Consider the following 25,936-nt stretch of genomic DNA (forward strand, 5'->3'; position numbering starts at 1 on the left):
CAAATTAAACCAGCACCAGAACCACCAGTAATGACCGGTCGCTATGACACACTGACCACCAGGGGGCAGATGCTAAATGCAGGAGCTGCCCCCTGGTGGTCAATGTGCTCCCACAGGGGAAGCTCCACTCAGCCATAAGCAGGGCTGAGAGCTGCAAGCGCAGTGGCAGTGGTGGGAGACTCCCACCTCTGTGGCAATGCTAAGGATGTCCGACTGCTGGCGTAGGCCCGCTCCCTGCAGAGAGCAGGCCTAAGCCGGTAGTTGGACATCCCCTGAGGGCTCCTGACTGCAAGAGGGCACAGGCCAGGCTGAGGGACTCCTCGAGTGCTGAATTTTGTGCACCGGACCTCTAGTTAATTATAAAAGCTTACAGTATTTCCAGACTAGAATTAGAATATAAAATATTACTATAGCCACAAGAAGTAGGCCAGTGAAAGGATAGAAATTTTAAGAGAAGGTAAGAAAGCCCAAAGGTGAATTCTTCTTTTCTGAATTTCTACCCATAGGATGAGACTCACCTGTCACAGTTCAAAGAATTCTGCTTCCTTTTCCTTGGAGTAAAAGCTGACATCTTCTTACCTGAACCCCTAAAAGCAACAAGACAATTATATTTACCAAACTCATCCGATGTGCATAAAAACCAGTATACCGAAATTATATCTTAGAAGTCTGAAAAAACTTTCAGATGCGTAATGGTTCAGAGATCCAAGAATAGGATTATTTTTAAAGCAAATCACTTTAATAAAGATTTAAAATATACGAAAAAGAAAAGGAAAAACACTACATCACAGTAGCGATTCGAACAGGAAATACAAGCAGGGAAATGACCCTACCAGGAAGGAAGTATTTTTTACCCCATTTCAGGGCACACTTTCTCTTTTAATTAGCCTGATGAATTCACACCGAGTGTAAACACTTTTCATCTGGACCCTCACCCCGCCCCTGCCACTGCTAGATGCTGCCCTATGCTTCCATCGCATCGATGCTTCCTTTACATTCCATCTAACACGTCTTCTTGTTGATATAACTGTTTCCCAATAGCTTGTATACCCAATGACTCGTTTCCCATTTGCATCAGAGTCCAGCAAGAAAACGGGGAAAGCATAATCCTCTCCTATTTTACCAGCCGAGGATCCCTGACCAAGCCACTTGTTCACTTTTCATTTTATTCTTGTCACCATTTGTTGTTGTCAATCCCCACCCGAGGATATTTTTTTTTTTTTAGAAAATGAAAGGGAGGTGGGGAGACAGAAACATCCATGCGAGAGAGACACATCGCCTGTTGCCTCCCCAACACGCCCCCACCGGGAGGGGACTAGCCAGCAACCAACATGCATGCCCTTGACGGGAACAGAACCCGAGACCTGAGCCCCTGCAGCACGCAGGCCGACGCTCTCAACAGCGAGCGAGCCGGCGAGGGCCGCCAGTTTCCTTTTATAAAACACCCTGACCTTCTAAGGCGGCTGAAAATAAACAATCATGCAACTTAACTCTCGAGCAGATGGCATGTTGCTCAGCGAAAGTTTCCTCTTGCCCTTCCTTCGGAGCAGGTATATTTTTAAAAATGACACAAGCGTGATTTCAAAGTTAAACAGAAAGACCAGGGCCTCTGGGAACTAATGTCTAGCTGCGGCTTAAGGGAAGACCCCTGTAAGACTGAATGAGGAAAAGAATGCCTTTCGGGCAAAAAGGCAAGAAAACTCCGGCATAGGGGAAGGCGGAAACCCGGTGACCTGGAAGTGTGGCGAACCGGTTGGTGGCTTCGGTCTCGAGCCGCGACGCGCCCAGCACAGAGGAAAAGTTCTTTGATTCCTTGACATTCAGCCCCACCACGTTCTATAGAACCTCCAGTCCTCCGCGTTCCACCCCAGCCGCAGCCCTCCGCGGCAATTACCTGCACCTCAGAGCTGCAGACCTCTCCTCAGCCGAGCCAGATGCTCCGCCACTGTATTCAAATTGTCCCGCGCCAGGCAAGGCTGAAGCTGCTGCATTCTGATTCGCCGCTTCTCGGAGTTTCCAGAAGCTGACTCGGTGATTGGTCGTGCTCTAGTTATTGCCCCACCCACTTAAAGGCGGTCTCCAAGATTCTCCCGCCCTTGGGAGGCAAAAGGCTCTCTTCTCCCCGAAAACCACCCACAATCCCTTGCGGCCACGCCGGGTCCTGCGCCTCAGGACTTGTTTAGGTGCATTCTGGGAATTGTAGTTTTTCCGTAAAATACAGGCGCCCTTTTCAACATCCTTGGTGTTGTTTTTGTGAAGTAGCCTTTTCGATATTCTCGAGGCACTTATATTTCAAATTTGAAGCCTTAGCGTTAAACTTTTTTTTATTAGTAATACGTTAGGTTTCTAGCATTTTTTTTTTACCTTTTCAAGATAAATTTAAAAAATTAAATCATGGCACTAACATCTGGTATGTGCCAGACATTCTTGCAGGCTTTACGTGTTTTATTTTTACTCCTCATCACAATCTATGAGATATGTATTATCATTCCCATTTTACAGACGACCTGAAAACAATTACTATTTATAGGATATAACTAGGTTCTTGCTTTGGGGAGCTCGAATGTTCCTAACACAGTCATTGGTTGTTAGCTATTACTTTAATCTTTGTGTTACCAGCTCCTGGTACTGTCTCTGGGACATTTTTAGTTCTAAATAAATTTAACTTAAGACCGATATAAGAGTAATAGCTTTACCGGAGTAAAATCATTACCAATTTATAGCAGGAAGCGATCTGAGGTTCATAGGTTTGGAATTTGCCCCATCTCACAGGTAACAGTTGGTCAATTTTTAAAATATGTACATTTTTATTGATTTCAGAGTGGAAGGGTGAGAGAGAGGTAAACATCATTGATGAGAGAGAATCATTGATTGGCAGCCTCCTGCACATCAAGTTGGCAACCTTGGCATGTGCCTTCACTGGTAATCGAACCCGGGACCCTTCAGTCTGCAGGTCAATACTCTTATCCACCGAGCCAAACCGACTTGGGAAGTTGGTGGATCTTAAAGGCAGAACAGTCATAGTCCCAATCCAAGAGGCATATTGCCTATGGAGAATATTAACAACTCACTTGAGTGATATATTCTAACCCTTTCCTCCCATGAACTGTATTTAACCCTAGCAAAATAATCTTTGAATTAGCTGCTCCACTATCTATATCATCTACATTTTGCAGCTGAAATAAGTGAAGCACAGAAATATCCAAAGGTGTGCCTTACAAGTGGTGGAGCTAGAATGACAATAGTGGAGGAATTTGGGTTCATTCAAAACATAATGAACTAAGGAAGTGTCAAGTTCCGCGATTGGTGGAGTGAACGCCCAGCTGTGAAGAAGGCAAACAGTTTCTGCTCCTCTTGGAGCCCACGTGGGGTCGGGGGGTAGGGGTGGGGAAGCAGATAAAACCAATTGATAAGCCTCAGGACTTAACCGACCACTGGGTGAAGGCTCTAAAAATAAAGTCAGCTAATGACATTTTTCTTTTAAGATGGTGGCATTTCAAGAAGGTTGGGGGTCGGTAAAAGAGAATACAGGGGGATAAACAGTGATGGAGACTTGACTTGGGATGGTGCGCACACAGTACAATATACAGATGATGTATATTATACAATTATACACCTGAAACCCATATAATTTTATTAACCAGCGTTGCCCCAATACATGCAATTTAAAAGAAGAAGAAGACGAAGAAAAATAAAAGATGCCGTTTCCCGCTATATCTCCCAACCACCAGTTGCCCTGGCACCATCCTCTGGGCTTGGAAGCACCCCAGCCCCGCCCAATGCCCTCTTCCACGCCAGGATCAAAAATGGCGCCCCGAGCCTGCGTTATGACGCGAACCAGCGTCCGCCGGAAGTGCGCGCAGAGGCTCCAGGGAACCGGCGGCCTCGGCGTCTGGTATCCGGAGCTTCGAGAACTGGGTGGTGCTGCTCCACGCTGGAGTCGCCGCGCCGCCGCGACCATGGTGTTCTACTTCACCAGCAGCGGTGAGTGGGCGCCGCGAGCTCCGGGGCCCCTGCTGCACGGGGTGTTCCCGAAGCCGGGACCCCCGGCCGTCGCGGAGGTTGGACCTCGTTGGAAAGCGCCTCCTCTGCGTCGGCTGCCTCTACCCGCGCCCTCCCGGTCCCCTGTGCTGTTCACCCTTGTGGTCTCCCTCTGAGTGCCCCCTCCTCAGAGCCGGGGGTGGCGCGGAGGGACTCCCCCCCCAACACCGGACCCCCCTACGGTCTTCGCACCCGGAGTGTTCTCGGGATGACCTCCCGTCCTTACCTGGAATTGGGCAGTTTGGGGCTTCTTTGCACCTCATTTCAAGACCCACTACCACCGCCACTACCCGTGGCCTTTAGTCTGGCTGTGCCCTGGTCATTATGCACTTTGATTTTTAAAAAAGAAAAAGGAGGCACTTGCCAGCAACTCTGCCTTATGGCAAGTATGCCCTGACCTTCTAGGAAAGGGTTGCAGGATCTGGGATACAACGGAGAGCAGTGGAAAGACCCTAGGATGGTAATACAGCCGCTCGCTGGGCAGAACTGATGTCCCGGACCTTGACAAGTGACCTATGATGATGTTTCTGATTGGTGGTTGGCATTCCGTGCTGTGTCTAGACTTCGTTTCTCGGCTTAGGGGGTTCCCTCTGCTCAAATCAGTGCCCAGTTAACTACTTCACCCTTCAGACAGCGCTGGCTTACCTTGTTCAAACGCCTTTCCCGCCCCAGCTCCCACCCAGGCATTGCTTCAATATACCTCCTCGGGGTCCCCCTTAACCCTTCGTGTATGCCTTTGGCGTTGTACTTGGGGTATTAAACGCCGTCTGCTCAGCTAGAGTGTAAACGCCTGGAAGGCAGGGACAAGATCTCTCTCTCCTGTTTCCCTAGCATACATAGTCTGTGCCTGGCTCATAATAGTTACTCAGTAGATGGCTTGTTGGGTAAATGAATGTAATCTTTTTACTTAACAATAGCACGCTTTGCTGTTGCTGCTGACTGTGCTTGCTTGTTAAAGGTGAGCTCCATGCTGTTTCTGTGGCCCTCTTTTTTTTTTTTTTTTAATGGGTACATGGCGTTTTGTACTTTTCTCTTTAGAGTTAAGAACATTGAGATCCAGAGAAGTAGTAACTCACAGACCCAACCTACTCAATTACACTGTCATATCCCATTATTTTTCTCATTACAATAGTTTAGACTTCCACGGTGTGCCATATGCTATTACTCTGCCCCTGTAGAATTGGTTTGGTATACCCATATTAAAATCACTACACACAAAATTCAAACTAGCCTGAAAAAAAAAATCATTATAGGCCCCTGAGAGCATTTTCAATCCTTCTTCTGTTGTTTTGCTCCCTCTGTCATAAGATCACTTGAGCATCTCTTTGGAGCTTCTCCACTCATGAACCCCCCCAACAACACAGATACCTATTCAAGTTCAAAAGGGAATAAAAAGTACAGGCAGGGTATACAGGTACTAACTGTGTTTTTATGCTGGTTACTTTATTCTCCTCAAAGCTATTCTGATTCTTTGAGCACGAGTCGTACATATACAGGTGCCCTTAATAGAACAAGAGTGCTTCAGCAGATTTGTGAATCATATTTTCCTCATTGGCTTCCATTATACTGTCAGAATTGCTTTCTGTTGGAAAAATATTAAAAATAATAAAACTGCCTTTGTGCAGCAAATCTTTTAAAATTGCAGAGTTAATGGAAAAATTATAACTTTTCCCGCGAAAGAGTAAAACTACATATTCCAAACGTTAAGAAAACAACTTGAAATGCAGAATCTTCAGGAAATGACGTCGTATAGACGGCCAAGCTTTTCAACTAAGTGTTTACCACATAAGACATTTTTTTTTATTAAGTATCTGACATTTATTTTGAAAATTTTACTTTAAATATTCTATTCTTTTTTAAAAATTTTTTGAAACATTTTTTTTAAATGGGGAGAAAATCTCAGTAGAAAGTGTTTGCCTTTCCTTTTGTTTTAAGATTGGTATCTCTGACTAAAATCTGTTCAATTCTATTCTTTCATGCTTTCTCATAATGGCATAGTGAAACATTAGCTTTATTATACTTCCAGTATCAAATTCAAGACCATGTGTTTTATGGACCCACAGAATACCTGCACTTTGCTCATTAAGTCCACTTGTACTTTTAGTACCTTTAATAGCATCTATCTTAGGATAAATTGTTCTGTAAATTATGAAATTATCACAGAGCCTCTAAAGTTGGGTTGGTTGCTACCCCTGAATCCGGTCTCAAGATGATTCGTTCCCATACTAATCAACTCTTTTATTTGGGTGAGAATAATAAAATAATCCAGTTTATTTTTCCTTTATTTCTTTTAACATGGAGAGGAGTTTAATTCAAGCTTCTTGCTCAGCAATTATGTTCTTTTTTATTTTTAATTTTCTATTTTGACATAATTGCAGTCTTTCAGAAAAGTTACAAGAATAGTAAAAGATTTCCTTTTATACTCTTCTCTTAAATTCCTCAAATTCTTAACATTTTACCTTTTCTAACCAAATTCTAACATTTACCTTATCTTAATTTTCCTCTTCCCTTCCCCACCCCCCCACAGACACAGACCCACACAATTTTTTTTCCTGAACAGTTTGTTAGTAAGCTGCAATTTACCCTTAAATACTTAAGTATTTTTTTCCTAAATTAAGGGCATTCCCTTATTAAAAGACATTCTTAATTAGGAAGTTAACATTGCAGCAATACTATTAGCTAATCAGCCTATACTAAGTTTTCATCAGTGTCCTAATAATGTATTTATAAGAAAGGAAAATTACAAATCATTGGCGCATTCAGTTGTCATTCATTACTCTTTAGTCGCTTCTAATCTGAAGCAAGTGCTCAGTCTCTGTCTTTCATGACACTGTTAGTTGAATTGTTTTGTAGAATGCCCCTCAGTTTGGGTTACTAGCAGTTATGTTCTTAATCATCTCCTTTTATAGGGCAACCATCCAAACAATCATCTGTCATTCTCTTGGCTTAAGTTAGATAGCTTGGCCAACACAAAGACAGCTTTATTTTATTTTAATCATTTTTAAAATTAATTTTGTTCTGATTGCAAAAACCACCTGTATATTCTCTGAGCAAACTAAGGTAACTATTGCTAAGATGTAAATCCTTCCGTACATATAAAGAAAATGGGTGTATATGTTAAAAATAGATATTTAAATATGTATATGCATACTCAACTACATATTTTTTACCAATTGAATATTACTGTATATATAGAGAGAAAAATACTGTGGCCCTCTCTTTTTAATGGGTACATGGCATTTTTTTTAACGGATGTACTATAATGTGTTTAACCAGTCTTAATTAGTGTTTAAGTTGTAAAAAGAACATCATTGCTTGATGGAGTATTTAATTAGAGTGGGGCCTTGACTTACGAGTTTAATTCGTTCTGAGACCGAGCTCGTTAAGGAGCTCATTAACTCAAATTACTCTGTCAACTCTAAGCAAAAAATCAGCTGAGAGACACCTGGTATCTCAAAAAACTTGTTAGTCGGGACACTCGTAAGTCAAGGCCCCACTGTAGTAGGATATATTCCAAGTGGTGACATTATAGGATCAACAAGGTACACACATACAATATTGTCAGGTTGTGCAGAGAAACTCTGAAACACTTTTTAGTTTTATTCCTGTACTTTTGGCATTTGCTATATACCATACTAAGGCCTTATCAAGCTAATATAGTGCTCAATTGTAGATAAGTACCATATTTCTGTTACCTAATCAATGCAAACATTCTCTCAAGATATTTCTCTCAATTACTTTCAAGTAACTATGGATTGTAGTCATTATAACTGCTAATTGAAGGAATTGGGAGTTTTCTCTCCCCAAGAGAGGCAACCACGATTGATAACTTAAGGGGTGTTTCATTACTGAAAGTATAGGCAATCCTGAATTTTAGAATTTACAATGAAAGAATGCTGCTTCTTGGTCTTCAGAGCTCCACTCGCATGTGGTAGTTCTGTGTTCTGGAGTGACAGCCAACAGACTGCCTAGCCCCGTGGTTGGCAAACTGTGGCTCGAGAGCCACATGGGGCTCTTTGGCCCCTTGAGTGTGGCTCTTCCACAAAATACCATGTGCGGGCGCACATACAGTACGATTGCAGCTTCGTGGCCCATGCGCAGAAGTCGGTTTTTGGCCTGGGCGAGTCTGTTTTGAAGAAGTACTATTGATATTTGGCTCTGTTGACTAATGAGTTTGCCGACCACTGGTAGCCCAACCTTGCCACCTGTGTGTCAGGCTTTGTAGACTGAGAACCCAGTAACTGTTAATTGAGTTTAGATCCAAATGGGGTCAAATAAATTTTGGTAGACTAGCTTGGAAACCAAGTATCCAGTTAGGATTTCAATTAGAAAACTTGAAACTTTTTGTTTTACTCCAAATGGAGGATGCCCTCGTTAAACACTAGCTCAGCAAAATAATGTCATTTCTAAGGTAAGCCATACCCAGAATATTTGGTTTGATTTAGGATCATGGTTCCTAATGCTGATTTCACACTAGAATCACTTGGAGATCTTTAAAAAAAACAAACAAAAACAGTGCCTTCCCCCAGAGATTAGGATTTGCTTAGTCTTAGGTGAAGCTGAGGCATCATTAGGTGATTCTAATATGTAATCAGAATTCAGAGTAACATTTCATGACTTTTACAATGTCACTTTTGCAAGTTTAAGACTCATGTTTCTTCCTAGTGGGACAGGGAACCCATTATAATTTGTGGCACACCTGAAATATCCTATATAATAAAAGTCTACTATGCTAAGTGTCCAGTTGTCCATTCAACCAGTCAAAGTGTAGTATGCTAATGATATGCTAAGGCCACTCAACCACTTGCTATGATGCGCACTGACCACTAGGGGGCAGACAGTTGACTGGCCGACCAATCACTATGATGAGCACTGACTACCAGGGGGTAGATGCTCCAATTGGTAGGTTAGCTTGCTGCTGGGGTTTGGCTGATTGGGACTGAGCGAGATGGGCAGGACACTCCCTGGAACCCTCCTACAGTCCCTCCCTGACCCCGATTGTACACCGGTGGGGTCCCTTGGCCTGGCCTGCACCCTCCCAATCTGGGACCCCTCAGGGAATGTTGGAGAGCTGGTTTCGGCCCAATCCTGCAGGGCAGGCCAAGGGACCCCACTGGAGCATGAATTTGTGCACCAGGCCTGTAGTTTTTAATAAGGGTCAGTAAACTTTCTGTTTGGGCCAGATAGTAAATATTTTAGACTTTGTGTGCCACATATCTATAACTTGTTCTTTCTTGTTTTGCTTTTTTCAACCTTGAAACATAAAAATCATTCTTAGCTTGAGGGCTATCTAAAAACAGGGGTGGATTTGGCCTATGGACCATGTTTTTTGCCAACCCCAAATCTAAGCATTTGTCACTTGTTTTTCCCATGAAACACTTTTGGTGATGAAGTTATCTAACCACTTTTTATTTTTGTTTTGTCTTAGTTAACTCATCTGCTTACACTATTTACATGGGAAAGGATAAATATGAAAGTAAGTTTTCAAAAGCATTTGATTTTGAAATTTCCAGAAGGTAAGTGTTAATTGCTTTTCCCCAACGGTTTGTTGGATATGAGTTTTCAACTACTACTAACCCGTTATAAAGAACTCTCAGGGATTAACCTTCCTAAAATTTAGTTATATTAGATAATATTTAAGCTAATTAGACCACCTTTTTGCTCAATAGAAACTTTACAGAGAGTTTTGATTTAGGTTGATATGACTCAGAGGTTAATCTTTGCTAGTTTAGATTAAATAAAAATAATCTGTGATTTGAATTTTGAAAAGATCATTTTCTGCACATTTTTACCACATTTAAGGTTAGTGGAAACCTATCTATTGGTTTTCTGAAGCTGAAGATGGCTTTTCTTTAACTGTATTTTTCTTGTTAAGACTTACAGATGTCCCCATTTCTCCCCCTTTGCCCACCTTCACCCAGGCCCTATCCCCCGAAGATGGCTCTTAAGTCATGAAATGTTAACAGTTTTTATCTTACTTGGTTGACCATTCTTTTCAGAATCAAATACATTATTTCATACCATACACAATCATATAACTAAACGGTGTACACACTTATGTAACTGAAACAAAAATTTACAAAAAATATCCATATCATTTGCTGTGCCCTCTAATTTCAGTTTTTTTATGTTTTAAAAGCTACACTCAGCCTGTTAGATGATTTTTTTGACTCACCCATGAATTGGAACTAAATCTTAGAAAGAAAAACATTGCCTGAGTGGGTAGCCTTTTTGACTGCAGGAGGGAGATGAAAGTGAAATTTAGCTTTCTTGACCCAGAGAGCAGTGAATCCACAGCACTGACCCTCAGGGTACAGAACACAGAAGCGAGGGAGAAAAGAAAGGCAATAAGAGCTCCAGAGAAAAATGCCAGAATTATTCTTCTTTAGGCTTAAAGAATGCAGCTGCTTATCTCTCAGGGTAGTGTGATGTTTTGGAAAAGATAGCTCTTAAATCAAGCCAATTTGGGTTACAATTCCAGTGTTCTAGCAAACTAGCTATATTACTTAACCTCTTTGAACTTCAGATTTGTTAGCTGTAAGAAGATGATCAAGGGATGGTATCTGCCTTGCAGGCTTGTGACGATTAATGAAAGAGCCTGAGTAAAGTATCTGAGCCACAGTGGGCACTTAGTAAGTAGCAGTTACCATCGCTGGAGCTTCTTTAGTTCCTCAAAGCTGCCTCCTCCCTCCATGGGGAACCCTCAGGGTTGATGGCTTTTCTTAGTAGTCTGAGAGCTGGCTAATTCACTACAATCACCTTTCTTTAACCTTCAGGTATTGCTTTCTGTTTCTTTTCTAAAACCATCAGTGTCTGTTCTAGGTGCAGTTTGAAACTGACAACAGTTTAAACTTGATCCTTTAAAAGAGGCAAGTATAATGTTCTTCAGTATGAGACATTTTACATTAATGAAATAAATAAGGCCAAAAATTAAAAGATGTCAAAGAGCAGTGATGTAATTATATACAGGGTGCCCCCCAAAAATGTATACACACTTTTCTGGGATAGCTCAATTAATGTATCTTTTCAGATTTAACCCATTGGAATTAATAATTATTCACAGTGTGTATGCATTTTTGGGGGGACCCTGTAGTTAGTATGTATATTTACTTATATTTAAAATATGACATGTGTATAATATATAGCATATATGAGATATAATAATGTGATAGGTAATTATATAAATATAGTTATAAATCAGATCTATATAAACAGTTTAGAACTTTGCTATAATACTGGTTGCTATAAAGCAGAATCAGTATAAAGCAAGACTGTCACATCCTAGCCAAGAGAAAAAAGCAAAACAGAATACTGTAACTCATTTATAAACAGTTTTTCCTTATAATGAATTTATGACATTGACTCTGGGTGTGACTTAAAGGAGAAGCTGTTTGCAATACAGTCAAATCTTGGTTCTCAAGTGTCTCCCATTTTGAACGATTCTGTTCTTGACCAAGTTGTTCCCAGAAAAATGTCTTGGTTGTCAAACAAAACTTCTTGACCTGACAACCCTTTCATGCTGATACCTGTATGATCAGTCGTCTCTCAGGTGACAAAGGAGAAAATGCATGAGTATGGGTCAGTTTACTGTTAAACCTCACATTGTTAACATCTCAGGAAATTGTACAGTGAATATTTTGGTGTTTTTTGCTTTTGTTGCTGGAATGGATTAATTTAACTTATTTCTAATGGGAAAAAATGATTTGGTTTTCTATCAAATCGATTCTTGAACAGCCTTCCGGAACGAATTAAATTCAGGAACCAAAGTTCCACTGTATATGAATACTAGAGTTTATATTTCTCCTAGCAACCCATCAATTGTCATTGGTCATTTGTGTCTTTTTTCATAGCATCTTCCTGATGAATGTAAGCTGAAGAGGGCCTGCTACCTCCCTGTATTACATAGAAATAAGACACAGTTATAAGAGCCATGGTTGTAGCTACAGTAGATACGGGTCCAAACCTGACCAGATCTCCTTTTCTTTCTGTTAGCCAGTACGCAGTCCCACGACTGAGGTTACTGAGAAGCACTGAAAGCAGAGCTGCTAGGTGTGGCCGTGCAGGTTTTGCACTGCAGTTCGGGGCTGGGACGGGGAGAATCTCTTAGAATGAAGAGCTGCCTTGATTCTGGCTCACACTGATGGCTGCCTGTGGTGCTGACTGACCTGAAGAAGCTGTGCCAGTAACATTCCCCATGGCTCTTATTCCTCCCATTTTAGTTTACGCTCTGCTGTGTCTATTTGTGTCAGCTCTGTGAGTATCCAAAGAGGAAGATTTAGTCTGTGTCTTCACAGTGTTCAGGTAGAGGCACATACTAAAACAAGAATGGGTCAGTTTTGCTGTAAACTTCAAAATGCTTAAAAAAAATAAATAAAGTCTATGAAAAAGTATGGGCAAAATACATTCATAGCAAATACTGTCGAAGTGGAGGGGGCAGAGAGTAAATGTGATTTGGGCAAACTGAGAAAGCTTTATGGAGGAGTAGATTAGGATGGGTTAGATTGTGGAAGCCTTTATTTAGCCTGTTTTCTTTGGTGTGGAATCCTTTAAATGTCCTTTAGAGGAATTTAAATACAGAAATAGAAATCTAGATATAGAATTTTTGTCTACTTATGTAAATTTAGATTCTGTCTAGAGTCCACTGGAGTGGTGTTTGCTGTCACTAAAATATATGTAGGGGTAAAAAATCTACATATGTATAGAACACTTTCCCCCAAAAAATTCATGGAGTCATTTGGAGGCATCAACTCTTCTAGTCTGCTTTGTAAGAAAGGTGTAATATATATACATTGCAGCGCAGAAAAGCAGTGGAAGCATAGAGTCAAATTTCTTATAAAATTTTTTATTATTTTGATTATTTTTTTTGAGAGAGGGAGGGAGAAAGAAACATTGATGTGAGAGAGAAACATTGATTGGCCACCTCCCTACCCCCATCCCCACCCCCACCAGGGATCAGGCTGAAACCTGGGCCTGTGCCCTAACCCAGAATCAAACAATGCCCAACCAACTGAGCCACACAGGCCAGGGCAGAAAGGTATAACATTTTTAAAGCACCCTATCCTAGTGCTCCTAGCACATCACACTTAATTTCAAATAGCTTTGATGACTTCAGACTAAAGGCTGGATGGAATATAAATGAATTTTTAATTGAATTATTTACTTTCACTTAACAGCTTTCAGGTATATTCCTTTTATAAGCCAGTAGGTGTCACCAGGGAGCCAAACATTGCCTGAAGCAGCGGTTCTCAACCTGTGGGTTGCGACCCTTTTGGTGGTCGAATGACCCTTTCACAGGGGTCGCCTAAGACCATCGGAAAACACATACATAATTACATATTGTTTTTGTGATTAATCACTATGCTTTAATTATGTTTAGTTTGTAACAATGAAAATACATCCTACATATCAGATATTTACATTACGATTCATAACAGTAGCAAAATTACAGTTATGAAGTAGCAACGAAAATAATTTTATGGTTGGGCGTCACCACAACACGAGGAACTGTATTAAAGGGTCACGGCATTAGGAAGGTTGAAAACCACTGGCCTAAAGGAAAAGGTTTTTAGATTTCCCTTTATTTTTTCATTACCTGTTGGCTATTTGCTCAGCTTCCCACTTAAGCTAGTAGATGGCCCTTCAGAGAACTCATGGTCCCTGCAGTTGCTAAGAGTACCCTCATTTAAGGTTTATCATCCTTTTGCTTTTCTGGGAAAGAAATACCCCATTGAAGTTAGATAGATAATATTTTCTTGGGTATTATCTTGGGTATTATTGATTTTTTACAGAGAGGAAGGCAGATGGATAGAGAGTTAGAAACATCGATGAGAGAGAAACATCGATCAGCTGCCTCCTGCACACCCCCTACTGGGGATGTGTCTACAAGCAAGGTACATGCCCTTGACCGGAATCGAACCTGTCCACAGGCCAGTACTCTATCCACTGAGCCAAACCAGCTAGGGCAGTGGTCAGCAAACTGGCTTGCGAGCCACATGCGGCATCTCAGGCACCAAAGGAGAGAATGCTTTTGTTGCTGGCTAAATCTACCTTTAGCACAATTTTAAAACATAAAGAGGCCATCAGGAGTGCTAATGTTGGTAGGGTGTAAAAGTGCTCACGAAACAGCTAGTATGGGCAATTGAATGGAGAGAAAAACTGTTGTTGATTTGGATAAAGAAAAAGCAGTTAGTTGGTGATAGCATTTTGGAGGCAGTGATATAAGAAAAATTCCTTTAAAGCTAGTAGGGGGTGGTTCAATAAATTTAAGAAAAGAAGTATGTTTATTTATGGATTAAGAAGTTCATTAGACATGTACTGTATATAAGAAAGGTTAGAACGGAATCATTTAGGGATCTGGAACAGACTAATTCAATTTACATTATTTCTAGTGGGAAAAAATGATTTGGTTTTCGAACAAATTGCTTCTTAAGCAGGCTTTCGGTACAAATTAAGTTCAAGAACTGAGGTTCACTGTATTGAGTATTATTACAGTGATTCAATTTTCTGACGTAAGCATGTCAAGCTCAAAGGCTAACACAGACTAAATAAGGTTTAAGTTTATGTGGGCCGCAAGAAAAACAAAAGCTTCAATTGTCGTAGAAACGTAGGATTATTTCGATAGAGACATGCTGAATACAAAGGGCTGAAATAAATGAGTAATTGTTAACATAAAATAATAGAACATTTTAATAAAAATTAATATTTTTTCTTGAACATTAACTTACCAGACACTGAATAACTGCACAAATTAATACGCGTAACACAAATGAACCTATTTTTCTTGTTCTCCAAAAGCAAAATATTTCCTGTTGCGCACACCAAACAAGTCAGTACAAGACTAAGGATGTGGCACTGGGCTGCTAAAATACCCACTGCTGGAATTAGTGGAGAGAAATGGTGTGCCTGCGTGTAAGGCCCGTAAGGGAAATGAATGCAACACGATTATAGTAATCAGTCATTAGCGAACATTGTCGTTCGTTATTAATAAAATTATGTGTAACAGGATATTGTAAAAATTAAGTTACAAAATTTTTATTAAAACGTTTCTTACATAGTGCTATATTTATATTTGCTGGGCTGCAAAAATATTTGTTGTGGGCTGCGAGTTTGACATGCTTGTTCTAAGACATTAACTTCTCAGCTGCTCTGATTTGTCAGTTTTACTATCTTCAAATATATCTTTGAACTTTATAATATTATTATGAAAAATTATAACAATTATAATTGTCCAGTTGTAGAAACTATTTTTACAGCATTTCCAAGCATCAAAGACTCTCTGAATTACTCATTTCTTCTTTATGGGAGGAGAACAAAGTTGTGGAAAAGATTGATATTTCTCCCTTTCCAATTATCTATAAACTAGCATTTCTTCATTTGACGGTTTTTTACCTTTTCTTTGTTCTCTCGTATTTCCCTGTAGATGAGGATCTAATAAAGTATGGCTGGCCTGAAGATATTTGGTAAGTAACAATTTGGGTTCTGCTTTCAGTGGATCCTTATTTATTTTCTTAGACCTGGCCAGCCACCTGACTCCTATGATTAAAACTGTTTTTCCATCTTCTGCTTACACCATGTTACATTACACCTTGTTGATGTCTTTCTCCTGGAGCCTCATTCTGCCTATAGAGTGGGATATGGTCTCTACAGCTCCTAACACCCCTACCAAATGCTCTTCCTGAAGATAAGCTCATGGATCCTATTACTTTAATGATAGTAATAATGAACATAATTGAGCACTTAACTATATGCCAAATACTGTTAAATGTTTACTTCCATTAATACATTTAGTTTCACATCAACCCTGTGAAGTAGTTACTGATACGCCCACTTTTCAGATAAGGAAACTAAGGTTAAGAGAAACTGAATAGATCTGCTCTGGTTGTTGCTGGCCCCCGGTTAGCTGTAGTTCTAAATCACAACTTCTCTGTCCCTCTAAGCTGCTACTCTTGGCTGCAGGTCACTTCTTTCTTCCTCAAGCTGTGGCTGTGGTTCTCCCTGGACCTCTTTTCTCCAAGTGGGCCCAGGTCCTTCACTTAATTCCCTACAGTGACAGAGTTAAGGCTGCCACTTTTTAGAAGAGTTGATTGATTTTCAATAAGGTATACAGCATTGAACATTTAGTAGGAAAAATATTACAGTGACTAACTGAAGCTACCCCTAGACTCAGTTCGCTTACTTTTTCTATGCTCCTGCTGATGGGCGCCTCCGCTCCTGCCCCTTTATGAAGGGGCTAATTCATACCCCAGTGGAAATGCTTTCATGTCTGTCTGCCTTCTCTAAAGTCTACATGCCAGGAACCAAGAGGCACTAGAAACTTGAGGAATTTTACAGTCTTTATCTGCCCCCTGTCCCAGCACAGTGGCCCATTTTCTGAACGCAAATATGTCATTGAGGTAGACAGTGCTTGGTACTCCCTTACCTCAGGTGGACAGTTTGCACTGCTGTGGGCTTCTGGGTTGGGTGCTGCCTACCTTCCTAGGACCCTTGATTGTAAGCCCCATGAAAACAGTGATCTGCTTTAACTACTAGATTCCCAGTACTTAGCATAAGACCTGGCACAGAGGTTCAGTGACTGTTTGTTGACTTCCTAATTGACCAGCTCTTTGCCTGTGTGGAAGTGATCTCCACTGGACATTTTTCACAATAATTGCATTCTGGTTATCTCCATTTTGAGCACCTGTCACCCCCAGCTGGATTGTTTCAGTTGTCCTTAAAGCCCAAAGATTTCCAGACTCTATCAAGGGGGATAAGAATGGCTACACTTGTTAATGTAGTTACCTTTTGTAAATTTTCAAAAAATATTTTTGTATTGATTTCAGAGACGAAAGGAGAGGAAGAGAGAGATAGACACATCAATGATGAGAGAGAATCATTGGTTGCCTGCCTCCTGCATGCCCCCTACTGGGCATTGAGCTTGTAACCCGGGCTTATGCCCTTGACCGGAATTGAACCCGGGACCCTTCAGTCCACAGGTCAACGCTCTATCCACTAAAGCCAAACCTGCTAGGGCCGTTTTGCCAATTTTTAACATGTCAGGTTTGAGGCAGAAATGTTTGCATATATTCAGATGCACCATGGGAGTAATTTGCCATAGCCTTTTACCTGGCATTTAAGAAACAATTTAAGAAGTGGAAAATAAATTTTCCATTTACAATGTACACCCATGTATTATGTCTTGGGTTTTCCATTTTGTTAACTTTGACTATCTCCCGGAATACTACTGAGCCAAACTGGTGTCTGCTGATACCTAGACATCCTTGACCCTTTTGACACTCTTTAATAGTCTTGCGATTAATGACTATTGTTGAAAGTGATTGACTTACTTTCAGAAGCTATTTGAGTCTGCTGTGAGCTGGAAGAACCCTAAATGTAAGACCTGTTCTGGTATATAAACTGTCAATCCTGGGGACATTCCTGGGCCTGCTAAGAAGGATGCAGTGATCTGCACCCCAGGGCAGGTTTTCCTGGTTCACTGCCTCACTCTGAGGCTTTACCTCTGAAAGCCAGCATCTGAGTGTATACCAGGAAACCTCTGAGGTGCCTTTAAGCAAAGGATTTTCCTAGGACTAAATGGGAATGGAACTAATTCACCTTTAAACAAAGGAAAATAGAAATAGTGTATGTTAGATCTCTGGAAATACTAGTGAGTATATTGAATTGTTTGTGTATTTCTTTTGGTCAAATTTTAGATCAGGGGCTTTTAAGGAAAATCAGAATACAATTGAGCTATTATGGGTATATAGGAGAGTTGTTGTAAATAGAGAAATGGTTCAAAACAAGTTGGAATGGGAGAAGTTACTCCTCAGTTGAGCTTGCTTATTAATGGGGTATTTTCCTAAGATCCTGGAAGAGGGTAATGAGATATGTAATTTCTAGATTTGCACACACAAAAAAATTTTTCAGAAGGAGGGGAATGCCAAATTGGAGATGACAATCTGTAGGAATCTTTTACATGGAAATGCAAATGAGTTAATGAACCAGTTGGAAAAAAATCAAGACGTTATTTATACTCACTTCTTGCTATCAGTAATGGTTAAGAATAAAATCTAGCTTTGTCATAGGCTGCCAAAATGTGTAATATTTTTCTGTATCCAAAGTAAGTAGCAAGATGCTTAACCTCTTTAAAGAGGACATTAGAAATAGCATAATCTTAACCTTTATGTAGAATCACACAGTGTGAACATTTCACTTCTGAAAAAATACATTAATGCTAAGAAAATGTCTAGAGAAGGATATGATGGTATGTAATGGTGCCTCCTTAAGGTTTTATTGTACATTCTTCAGTCTGGAAAGGCAAGGACTAAGGAGGCGATGACTAAAGTTAACAGAATCACAGAGTGACAATCATGTGATGCTAGGATTCTGGGACATCACTGGGTGTTGGAAGAGAGAATGTCAACCTCATTTGGTGAATTGTAAATATGAAAAACGTAATATCCCAAAATGTTCAACCAGGTGAAAAAGAAAGTATATTTTAAAAGATGTAATTAAATTGGTGGATGATAGAGCCGTAATGGAAGATAAATTTAGGATGTTGGGGTGGGAGGGCATTTGGATTTTTTTGGGACAGTGTCATAAGGGCAATCACCATGTTCTCCGAGGAGACGTGTACTGGTAGTAGTGCCATTGCCAGATGTAAGGCTGGGTGAATTCTTGGACTGTCCCATTTTATGATGTGTCTGTTTACTGTCTTCATTCCTCACCTGATTCTTCCAGCTCTGCTTGACATTCTCTTTGGGTTGTTTTGCCATTGCTTGAAACTCAGGATGTCCCAAACTAAACTCCTCATCTTTTACTCTAAATTGGTGCCTTCTCCTACTGTAAGGTATTTCTGTCATTGGTCCTACAAGTCTCCCAAGGCTTGCAGCATTGGCGTCTTGCTAACTAATTTTATTCTCTTCTTAACTGAAATTCCTTGCCCTGCTTTCTCTAAGTCCTGTGCTTCAGTCAGGGACCTGCCAAATCTCAGTCTGCCAGGGAAGCCTTTTGTCACTGATAGCACTTTCTCACTTGAAAAAGCACCCGTCCCCGGCATGTAATGTTTATCGTCTCCAGTACTCATCTTGACCCTTAGTCTCACACAGCTGTAGAACTTTTCATAAAGTTTATCTTACCTCTCCCAGTTGATGGTGAGGCCTGTGGAGTCCGTGACTGTGTTTTATATTCCCCATGTTGCTTAGCATGTGGTAGGCACTGAGTTAATACTTCCTGGATTGGAATGCTTTAAATGCAGGTGGCCCACGGAGATGGTTGTCTGCTATATCTTGCTAAAAGTGGTTTTCATTCTTTGTAGGTTTCATGTGGACAAACTCTCTTCGGCTCATGTATACCTTCGATTACATAAGGTAATTGGATATAAACATGGATTCATGACTTTTTCTTTAGTGATGAACATCATATCTTGTCCTCTATCCTTTTTTTATGCAATTAAATTGCTTAAAATAATAAATACGTGCAAAAGTGTGAAAATTAACAAATAAAGAGATGTCTTCCCCTGACACAGAGAATCACTAAGGGACATTCCGGTGATTTTGAGTGCTATTTCCCAGCTAGAAGCACTGCTTTATTCTGTCAGTTCAGGTGTGTTCTCTGTCACCTCTGCTTTCTCTCCCTTTCACTTCCATTGACACTACTGGACTTCCTGTCTTCTCCAGTGGAGATCACGCCGTGGTTCTTTTTTCTCAGGCTCGTGATTTTCCTGCATCACCAAGGGCAGCTGTTCCCAGTTATCAGGGGTTTGGGGGGTTTAAAGCACCATTATAGCAGTAAAGGAAGATGTTAATGTTCCCTAGTAACATAAAACCACTATTCTTCCAATTTGTCTTTACATCCATATGTTATATTTTATATAGTTGAGTCATAGGGTGTATAAATACTTGTTATGTGTATTGCTCTTTAAAATGTTTTATTTTGGGATGATTTTAGATTTACAAAGAGTGGGTACATCCAGTTTCCCTCAATGTTAGCATCGTACACTACCACAGATTTGTCATAACTTGGAAACCAACAATGGTACATTATTATTAACTAAAATACAGACTCTATTTGATTTCCTCATTTTTTCCATAATGTTCTCTTTCTATTCCAGGATCTAATCCAGGGTCCCACATTTAGTTGTGCATTTAGTTGTCGTGTCTGCCTAGTCTTTGGTCTGTGATAGTTTCTCAGTCTTTCTCTGTTTTTCATGACCTTGGCAGTTTGAGAAGTTTTGGTCAAATATTTTATATTGGGTTTATCTGATGTTTTTGTCATGAATAGACTAGAGTTATGGGTTTGGAGGGAAGAATAACAGAAAGGCCCTCTCACTTGACAGAGCTAGGAAATACATGTATTTATACTAATTCATGTATACACTCATGAACAATTGTTTCTGTATCTCTACCTGTGTCCACATTTAGCTGAATAGGAGCTCATACCATTGTCTCTGTCCAATCCATTACTACATGGGCCATTCTTGCTTTTCCTCCTTGCATATCTGTAAGATCCTTCTCAGACCGTGAGAAACCTAGCTCCCACCATCCACCTTTTATTTGCATATTTATTTGACTTCAATATATGTGTAAATGGTTTCAAATTTGTTAACCCATATTCCCATATGAAACCACTATATCAACTAAAGTACAGTGTTTATGTGCAGTTTTTGTTTTTTCACCTTATAGCTTCTAGTCAAAACAGTTTTCCAAAGTTACTTACAAGCTCCCTCTCTCCACCCCCGCAATCCCCTTCAGTGATGTTTTGTCATAAGCTTGTAATACAATTAGATTCTTTTGTCTCAGTTGACCTTCCATCCTGGCATTGCCTGGTTGATTGTATTACTCTCTCTCTCTCTCTTTTTTTAAGTTGTTATGTAAGGGCTTTAAAGCAGCGGTCGCCAACCTTTCGGACCTTGCGGTCCACCAGTTGGCGACCGCTGCTTTAAAGTTTTTGTTTTTTTTTAATCCTCACCTGAGGATATTTTTCCATTGGTTTTTACAGAGTGGAAGGGAGAGAGACAGAGAGAGAAACATTAATGTGAGAGAGAAACATTAATGTGAGAGAGACACATTGATTGGTTGCCTTTGCACACACCCCAACCAGGTCTGGTGATCAAACCTGCAACCTAAGTACATGCCCTTGACCGCAGTAGAACCTGGGACCCTTGAGTCCCCAGGCTGATGCTCTTTCCACTGAGCCAAACAGCTAGGGCTGTTGTATTACTTTTGAAGTGACAGTCTATAAACTTTTTCATGTTACTGTGTTATTTTCATATTTTTTTGACTGACTGCTTTGAGTTGGCAGTATGCCACAATTAATATGAAAGCTTCTATGTCAAAATTTAGATTTACAGTTTTCAGCATTATGACTCCAACAAGAGAGAGGGGAAAGGCAGAGAGAAACATTGATGTGAGAGAAACATCGATCGATTGCCTCCCGTACGTGCTCTGATGGGGATCGAACCCACAACCTGGGTATGTGCCCTGACGGGGACTTGAGCGTGCCACCTTTCATTTGATTGTATGGGTGGACACTCTAACCAACTGAGCTGCACTGGCCAGGGCAAGAAATATTTTTTATGAACTGTTTTTTCTTTTGAATTATTTTTTAGAGTAATTATCAGAAATAGAATTATTGGGTCAAAGATATAAGTAGTTCGGTAACTCCTTTTATGCCAGATTGCTCTCTGAAAGTATTGTGTTAATTTAAAATGCTATCACATAATTACAGGTTTTCCCAACACTTTTGGGAATTTTGTAACTTAAAAAAAGCAACCAAATACATGATGCTATTTCATTATAGTTATAATATTCATTTAATTTTCTAGCAAGGTTAAACATTGTACCCTATCTTTAGTTATACTCTTGTTTTTGAAAACTGTAATGTAAAGGAAGAGAGGAAGATTGTGAACTCTGTGCTGGAACAAAATTCTGAATTCTCCAAGGCCACTTCTTGCCATTTTGGAACTATTTTAAGTTTTAGTTTAGAAAAAATAGAGTGTGGTGTTACCAAGTTTCCTTTTGGTTCACATGAAAGTTTTTCCTTTGGGTTCTGCTGTGTTAAAAAATGGAAATAATGGTGATTATCACAAGTTTGCATTACCACCAGTTTTTACTTGTTTGAATAGAAGTTTTAATGTTATTTTTGTTTAGAAGCACATATTGTGCTCAATAAAAATATGTGCTCTTTCAGAAACTCTTACCTGGTTGATCTCCTGCAGTAAATGACATAGACCTTTGTACCTAGTAGGTACCAAGTAAGTGTTGGAAATGCAATAGGACTAAGTGGTTCTGAGCTCAGACTCTAGGTTTGAATCCTATCTCTGCTGCTTGCTGTGACTCTAAGCAAGTTATTTAACTGTGCTCATTTCATCATCTGTAAAGGGGAGCTAACAGTACTGATTTTATTGGGTCACTAGAGGCCTGGTGCCCGAGATTCATGCACTTGGTTTGGGGTAGGGGAGTCCCTCAGCTCAACCTGTACCCTCTTGCAGTCCAGAAGCCCTTGAGGGATGTCCAACTGACGGTTTAGGTCAGTGGTTCTTCCTAATGCCGCGACCTTTTAATACAGTTCCTCATGTTGTGGTGACCCCCAACCATAAAATTATTTCCGTGGCTACTTCATAACTGTAATTTTGCTATTGTTATGAATCATGTAAATATCTGATATGCAGGATGTATTTTCATTGTTACAAATTGAACATAAAGCATAGTGATTAATCACAAAAACAATATGTAATTATATATGTGTTTTCCGATGGTCGTAGGCAACCCTTGTGAAAGGGTCGTTCGATCCCCAAAGGGGTAGCGACCCACAGTTGAGAACCACTGGTTTAGGCAGTTGGACATCCTTGGCACTGCTATGGAGGTGGGAGAGGCTCCCGCCACCGTTTCTGTGCTCTCCAGCAGTGAGCCTGGCTTCTGGCTGAGCGGCACTCCCCCTGTGGGAGCACACTGACCACCAGGGGGCAGTTCCTGCGTTGAGCATCTGCCCCCTGGTGGTCAGTGCATGTCATAGCAACGGATCATTCTGCCGTTTGGTCAATTTGCATAATTACCCTTTTATTATATAGGACCAGAGGTCCAGTGCACGAAAATCGTTCATGGGGGGGGGGAGGGTCCCCTCACCCACCCTGCACCCCCTCCAATCCGGGACCCCTCGGGGGATGTCCGACTGCTGGTTTAGGCACCCCCTGCCGGCCTGGTCACCCCTTACTGCGCCCCCGCCAGCCTGGTCACCCCCAACTACCCCCCTCTGCTGGCCTTGTCACCTCTTACTGCCCCCCCTGCCAGCTTGGTCACCCTCAACTGACCCCTCTGCCGGCCTGGTCGCCCCATGCAGCCTGCTTCTTCAGTCGTTTGGTTGTCCCTCACTAACCCCCTTGCTGGCCTGGTTGTAGGCAGCCATCTTGTGAGGGTGTGAGGGTTAATTTGCATATTACCTCTTTATTATATAGGATAGGATTGTGAAGATTAGATGAGCTTGTCTATCTGAAGTACTTAGAATAATGCCTGGCACATGCTAAGCATTGTAGGTGTTATTTACTTATTTATTTTACCGAATTCAGTTGAATTCAACCCAAACCTTGAAGATCATAGATATTCAGCTGTGCTTTCCCAGGCTTCTTTTATTTTTAAAAACCCATAGAAAAATCTCACTTATGTAGCAGTTTCTTACCATATTAACATAGATGGCACAAAGCCCACGGTTTAAATTCTGATCTTTACATCTTGAGAGTACCTTAGACGCTCCACTTAATTTGTTTACTCTAACTTTATGAATAATGCTAAGTTGAGTGAGGCTTGTTTTTCTGCTCATATTATATTAGAAGTTGCAAAACAGAAGTGGAGATTGCTCCAGGAATAGTGACAGCCACAGGTAGTGAGAAGGGATATTAGGATACAGCCTGACATCAAGGCCAAGAAACGAATGTTTCCACAAGAACTCCACCGGTACCAGATTCTGGGCCAATTCTTAGAGCTGGTTCTAGTTTTAGGTTTATCTCTCAGTTCTGTCACTTAACTAGATATGTTAACCTCACTACGCTTCATTTTCTTCATTGGTAAAATGAGGGTAATACTATCCATTTTGTATGACTTCGTAATACCTGGCATGTAGTGGGTACTCAGAAACTGGTAGCTATTGTTCTTTAATTTTCTTTTTGATTTATTTAGCATAGAGTCCATCAGCTCCTGTGTCTTGTAGAAGCCCCTGAAGGCATCACTGTCACTATATTATAGCCTAGCACAGTGGTTGACAAACTCATTAATCAACAGAGCCAAATATCAACAGTACAACGATTGAAATTTCTTTTGAGAGCCAGATTTTTTAAAACTTAAACTGTATAGGTAGGTACATTGTTATTAACTTAGAGTACTCCTAAGGCTTAGGAAGAGCCACACTCAAGGGGTCAAAGAGCCGCATGTGGCTCGCGAGCCGCAGTTTGCCGACCACGGGCCTAGTATAATGGTTGATATCCTTAATGATGACATTGTGTAATCAAGATGTTAAATTCAGAATCCTCTGTGTGGTCAGGGAATTGCACAGGATGAGATACGTCATTAAAGTAGTGACACACTTAAGTCACTGGTTTTGTGTCAAAATTTATGTATTTGAGAGAGAGTCCCACTTGAAACATTTAATATAAAGGAAATGTGTAGAAACATAATGGAATACACTTAATTTATCTCAAGTATTTATGTCGGTAGAACATTTCAATCCCAGACAGAACTGCTTCTGTAATCCCATGCCTACTAGGAGTCAATACTGGGCTGATTTCCATTTGCTCTTGCCTCTGAAATATTTTTCTTCTGAAATGGCTTTGCTTATTCAGCTTTGACTTTGATACATTATCTGTAGAGAAGAGAATCAATATTATTTCTTCCTTATAGTGAATGGTTTTATTTAACACACCAAGAGGTTGCTTCCTGATTAAGGCTGAGGATAGATGACCTACTAGATGTTTGAGTTCCAGAACTATAAGGTGTCTCTTTGAGAGAAAGGTTGTAGGGACCTCAGCTAAGGAGACATCCAGTTGTCAAAAATAGACACCATTTCCCCACAACCTTTCTAGAGGTAAGAATGAGAAGAAGAAAGAGAAATTACTCAGGCATAGTTACTTAATACTTTGATAGTTTTCTATCATACCCTGTGTTTGTATTTTTTTTACTTATCATCTATCAGTATTTTCTATATCACTGCCTTCTGTCAGTTTAAATAAACATTCCTGTAACAGGCTTCAGTTTTCAGTGTTCTGAAATACAGTTGAAGAGCCTCTGCTTTTAATAAGATTGTTCCTGGTAAGTCAGCAAAGCCTAGTGAGTGCTCCAGTATCCATCAGTAACAGCGTAGTAGACCATTTGGTTTATTTTTGTGTTTCAGGGGGAGAACATAGAAGACATTCCACAGGACGTATTGATGGACTGTGCCCAACTTGTGAAAGCCAATAGCATTCAAGGTCAGTTTTCATAGAGGTGCTTTCGGAATTAGCAATGATTTCCCTGTGTCTGAAATGGATTACATTTTAGAGAAAATATTCCTCACTTTGGCTTGTGTGAAAGGACTGCCATGTAATAGGCCTTTGCCCTGTTTTTTTCTTTAAGATGGCATTTCTGCTACCTACCAAAGAACTAAAAAGTAATCTCCCCACCGCTCTAATGTTTATGACCCTATCTCAATTCTTTTACCTTGTTTTTCTTTTCGTTTTATTTATTTTTATTAATTTCAGAGAGGAAGGGAGAAAGAAATAGAAACATCAGTGATGAGATAGAATCACTAATCAGCTGCCTCCTGCACGCCCCCCCACTGGGGATCAAGCCCAGACCCCGGGCATGTGCCCTGACCGGGAATCGAACTGTGACCTCCTGGTTCATAGGTCTACGCTCAACCACTGAGCCATGCTGGCCAGGCTTGTTTTTCTTAC

General features: G+C 40.6%; 2 protein-coding genes and 1 long non-coding RNA gene across 9 annotated transcripts in view; 1 reads left to right on the forward strand and 2 right to left on the reverse strand.

Annotated features, from left to right (window-relative positions):
* The window catches only part of ESCO2 (establishment of sister chromatid cohesion N-acetyltransferase 2), a 20,970-nt gene extending 20,834 nt beyond the window's left edge, over positions 1-136 (reverse strand). The window contains exon 1 of the mRNA XM_006764835.1: positions 129-136. Within this exon, the coding sequence (XP_006764898.1) occupies positions 129-136 (8 nt within the window). The remainder of the gene's footprint in view (positions 1-128) is intronic.
* Positions 137-546: 410 nt separating this feature from the next.
* LOC107183243 lies at positions 547-907 on the reverse strand. Its single transcript, XR_001514036.1, has 2 exons — positions 834-907; positions 547-587 (listed from the first exon to the last, which is right to left on the reverse strand). It is a non-coding gene; the product is annotated as an uncharacterized LOC107183243 (long non-coding RNA).
* Positions 908-3,864: 2,957 nt separating this feature from the next.
* Positions 3,865-25,936, forward strand: part of CCDC25 (coiled-coil domain containing 25) — a 44,948-nt gene continuing 22,876 nt past the window's right edge. For 4 of the 7 annotated variants that reach the window (XM_006764757.2, XM_015564604.1, XM_015564605.1 and 1 more), the window contains exons 1-5: positions 3,865-3,984; positions 9,470-9,517; positions 15,461-15,500; positions 19,334-19,385; positions 25,396-25,471. In XM_006764757.2, coding sequence (XP_006764820.1) covers positions 3,960-3,984; positions 9,470-9,517; positions 15,461-15,500; positions 19,334-19,385; positions 25,396-25,471 — 241 coding nt within the window. In that variant the 5' untranslated portion in view covers positions 3,865-3,959. Of the gene's footprint in view, positions 3,985-9,469; positions 9,558-15,460; positions 15,501-19,333; positions 19,386-25,395; positions 25,472-25,936 lie in introns of those variants that run through there. The other 3 variants (XM_015564603.1, XM_015564601.1, XM_015564602.1) reach the window with 3 other exon arrangements.

This window comes from Myotis davidii, unplaced genomic scaffold (assembly GCF_000327345.1).
Source record: "Myotis davidii unplaced genomic scaffold, ASM32734v1 scaffold198, whole genome shotgun sequence".
Lineage (NCBI taxonomy): Eukaryota > Metazoa > Chordata > Mammalia > Chiroptera > Vespertilionidae > Myotis > Myotis davidii.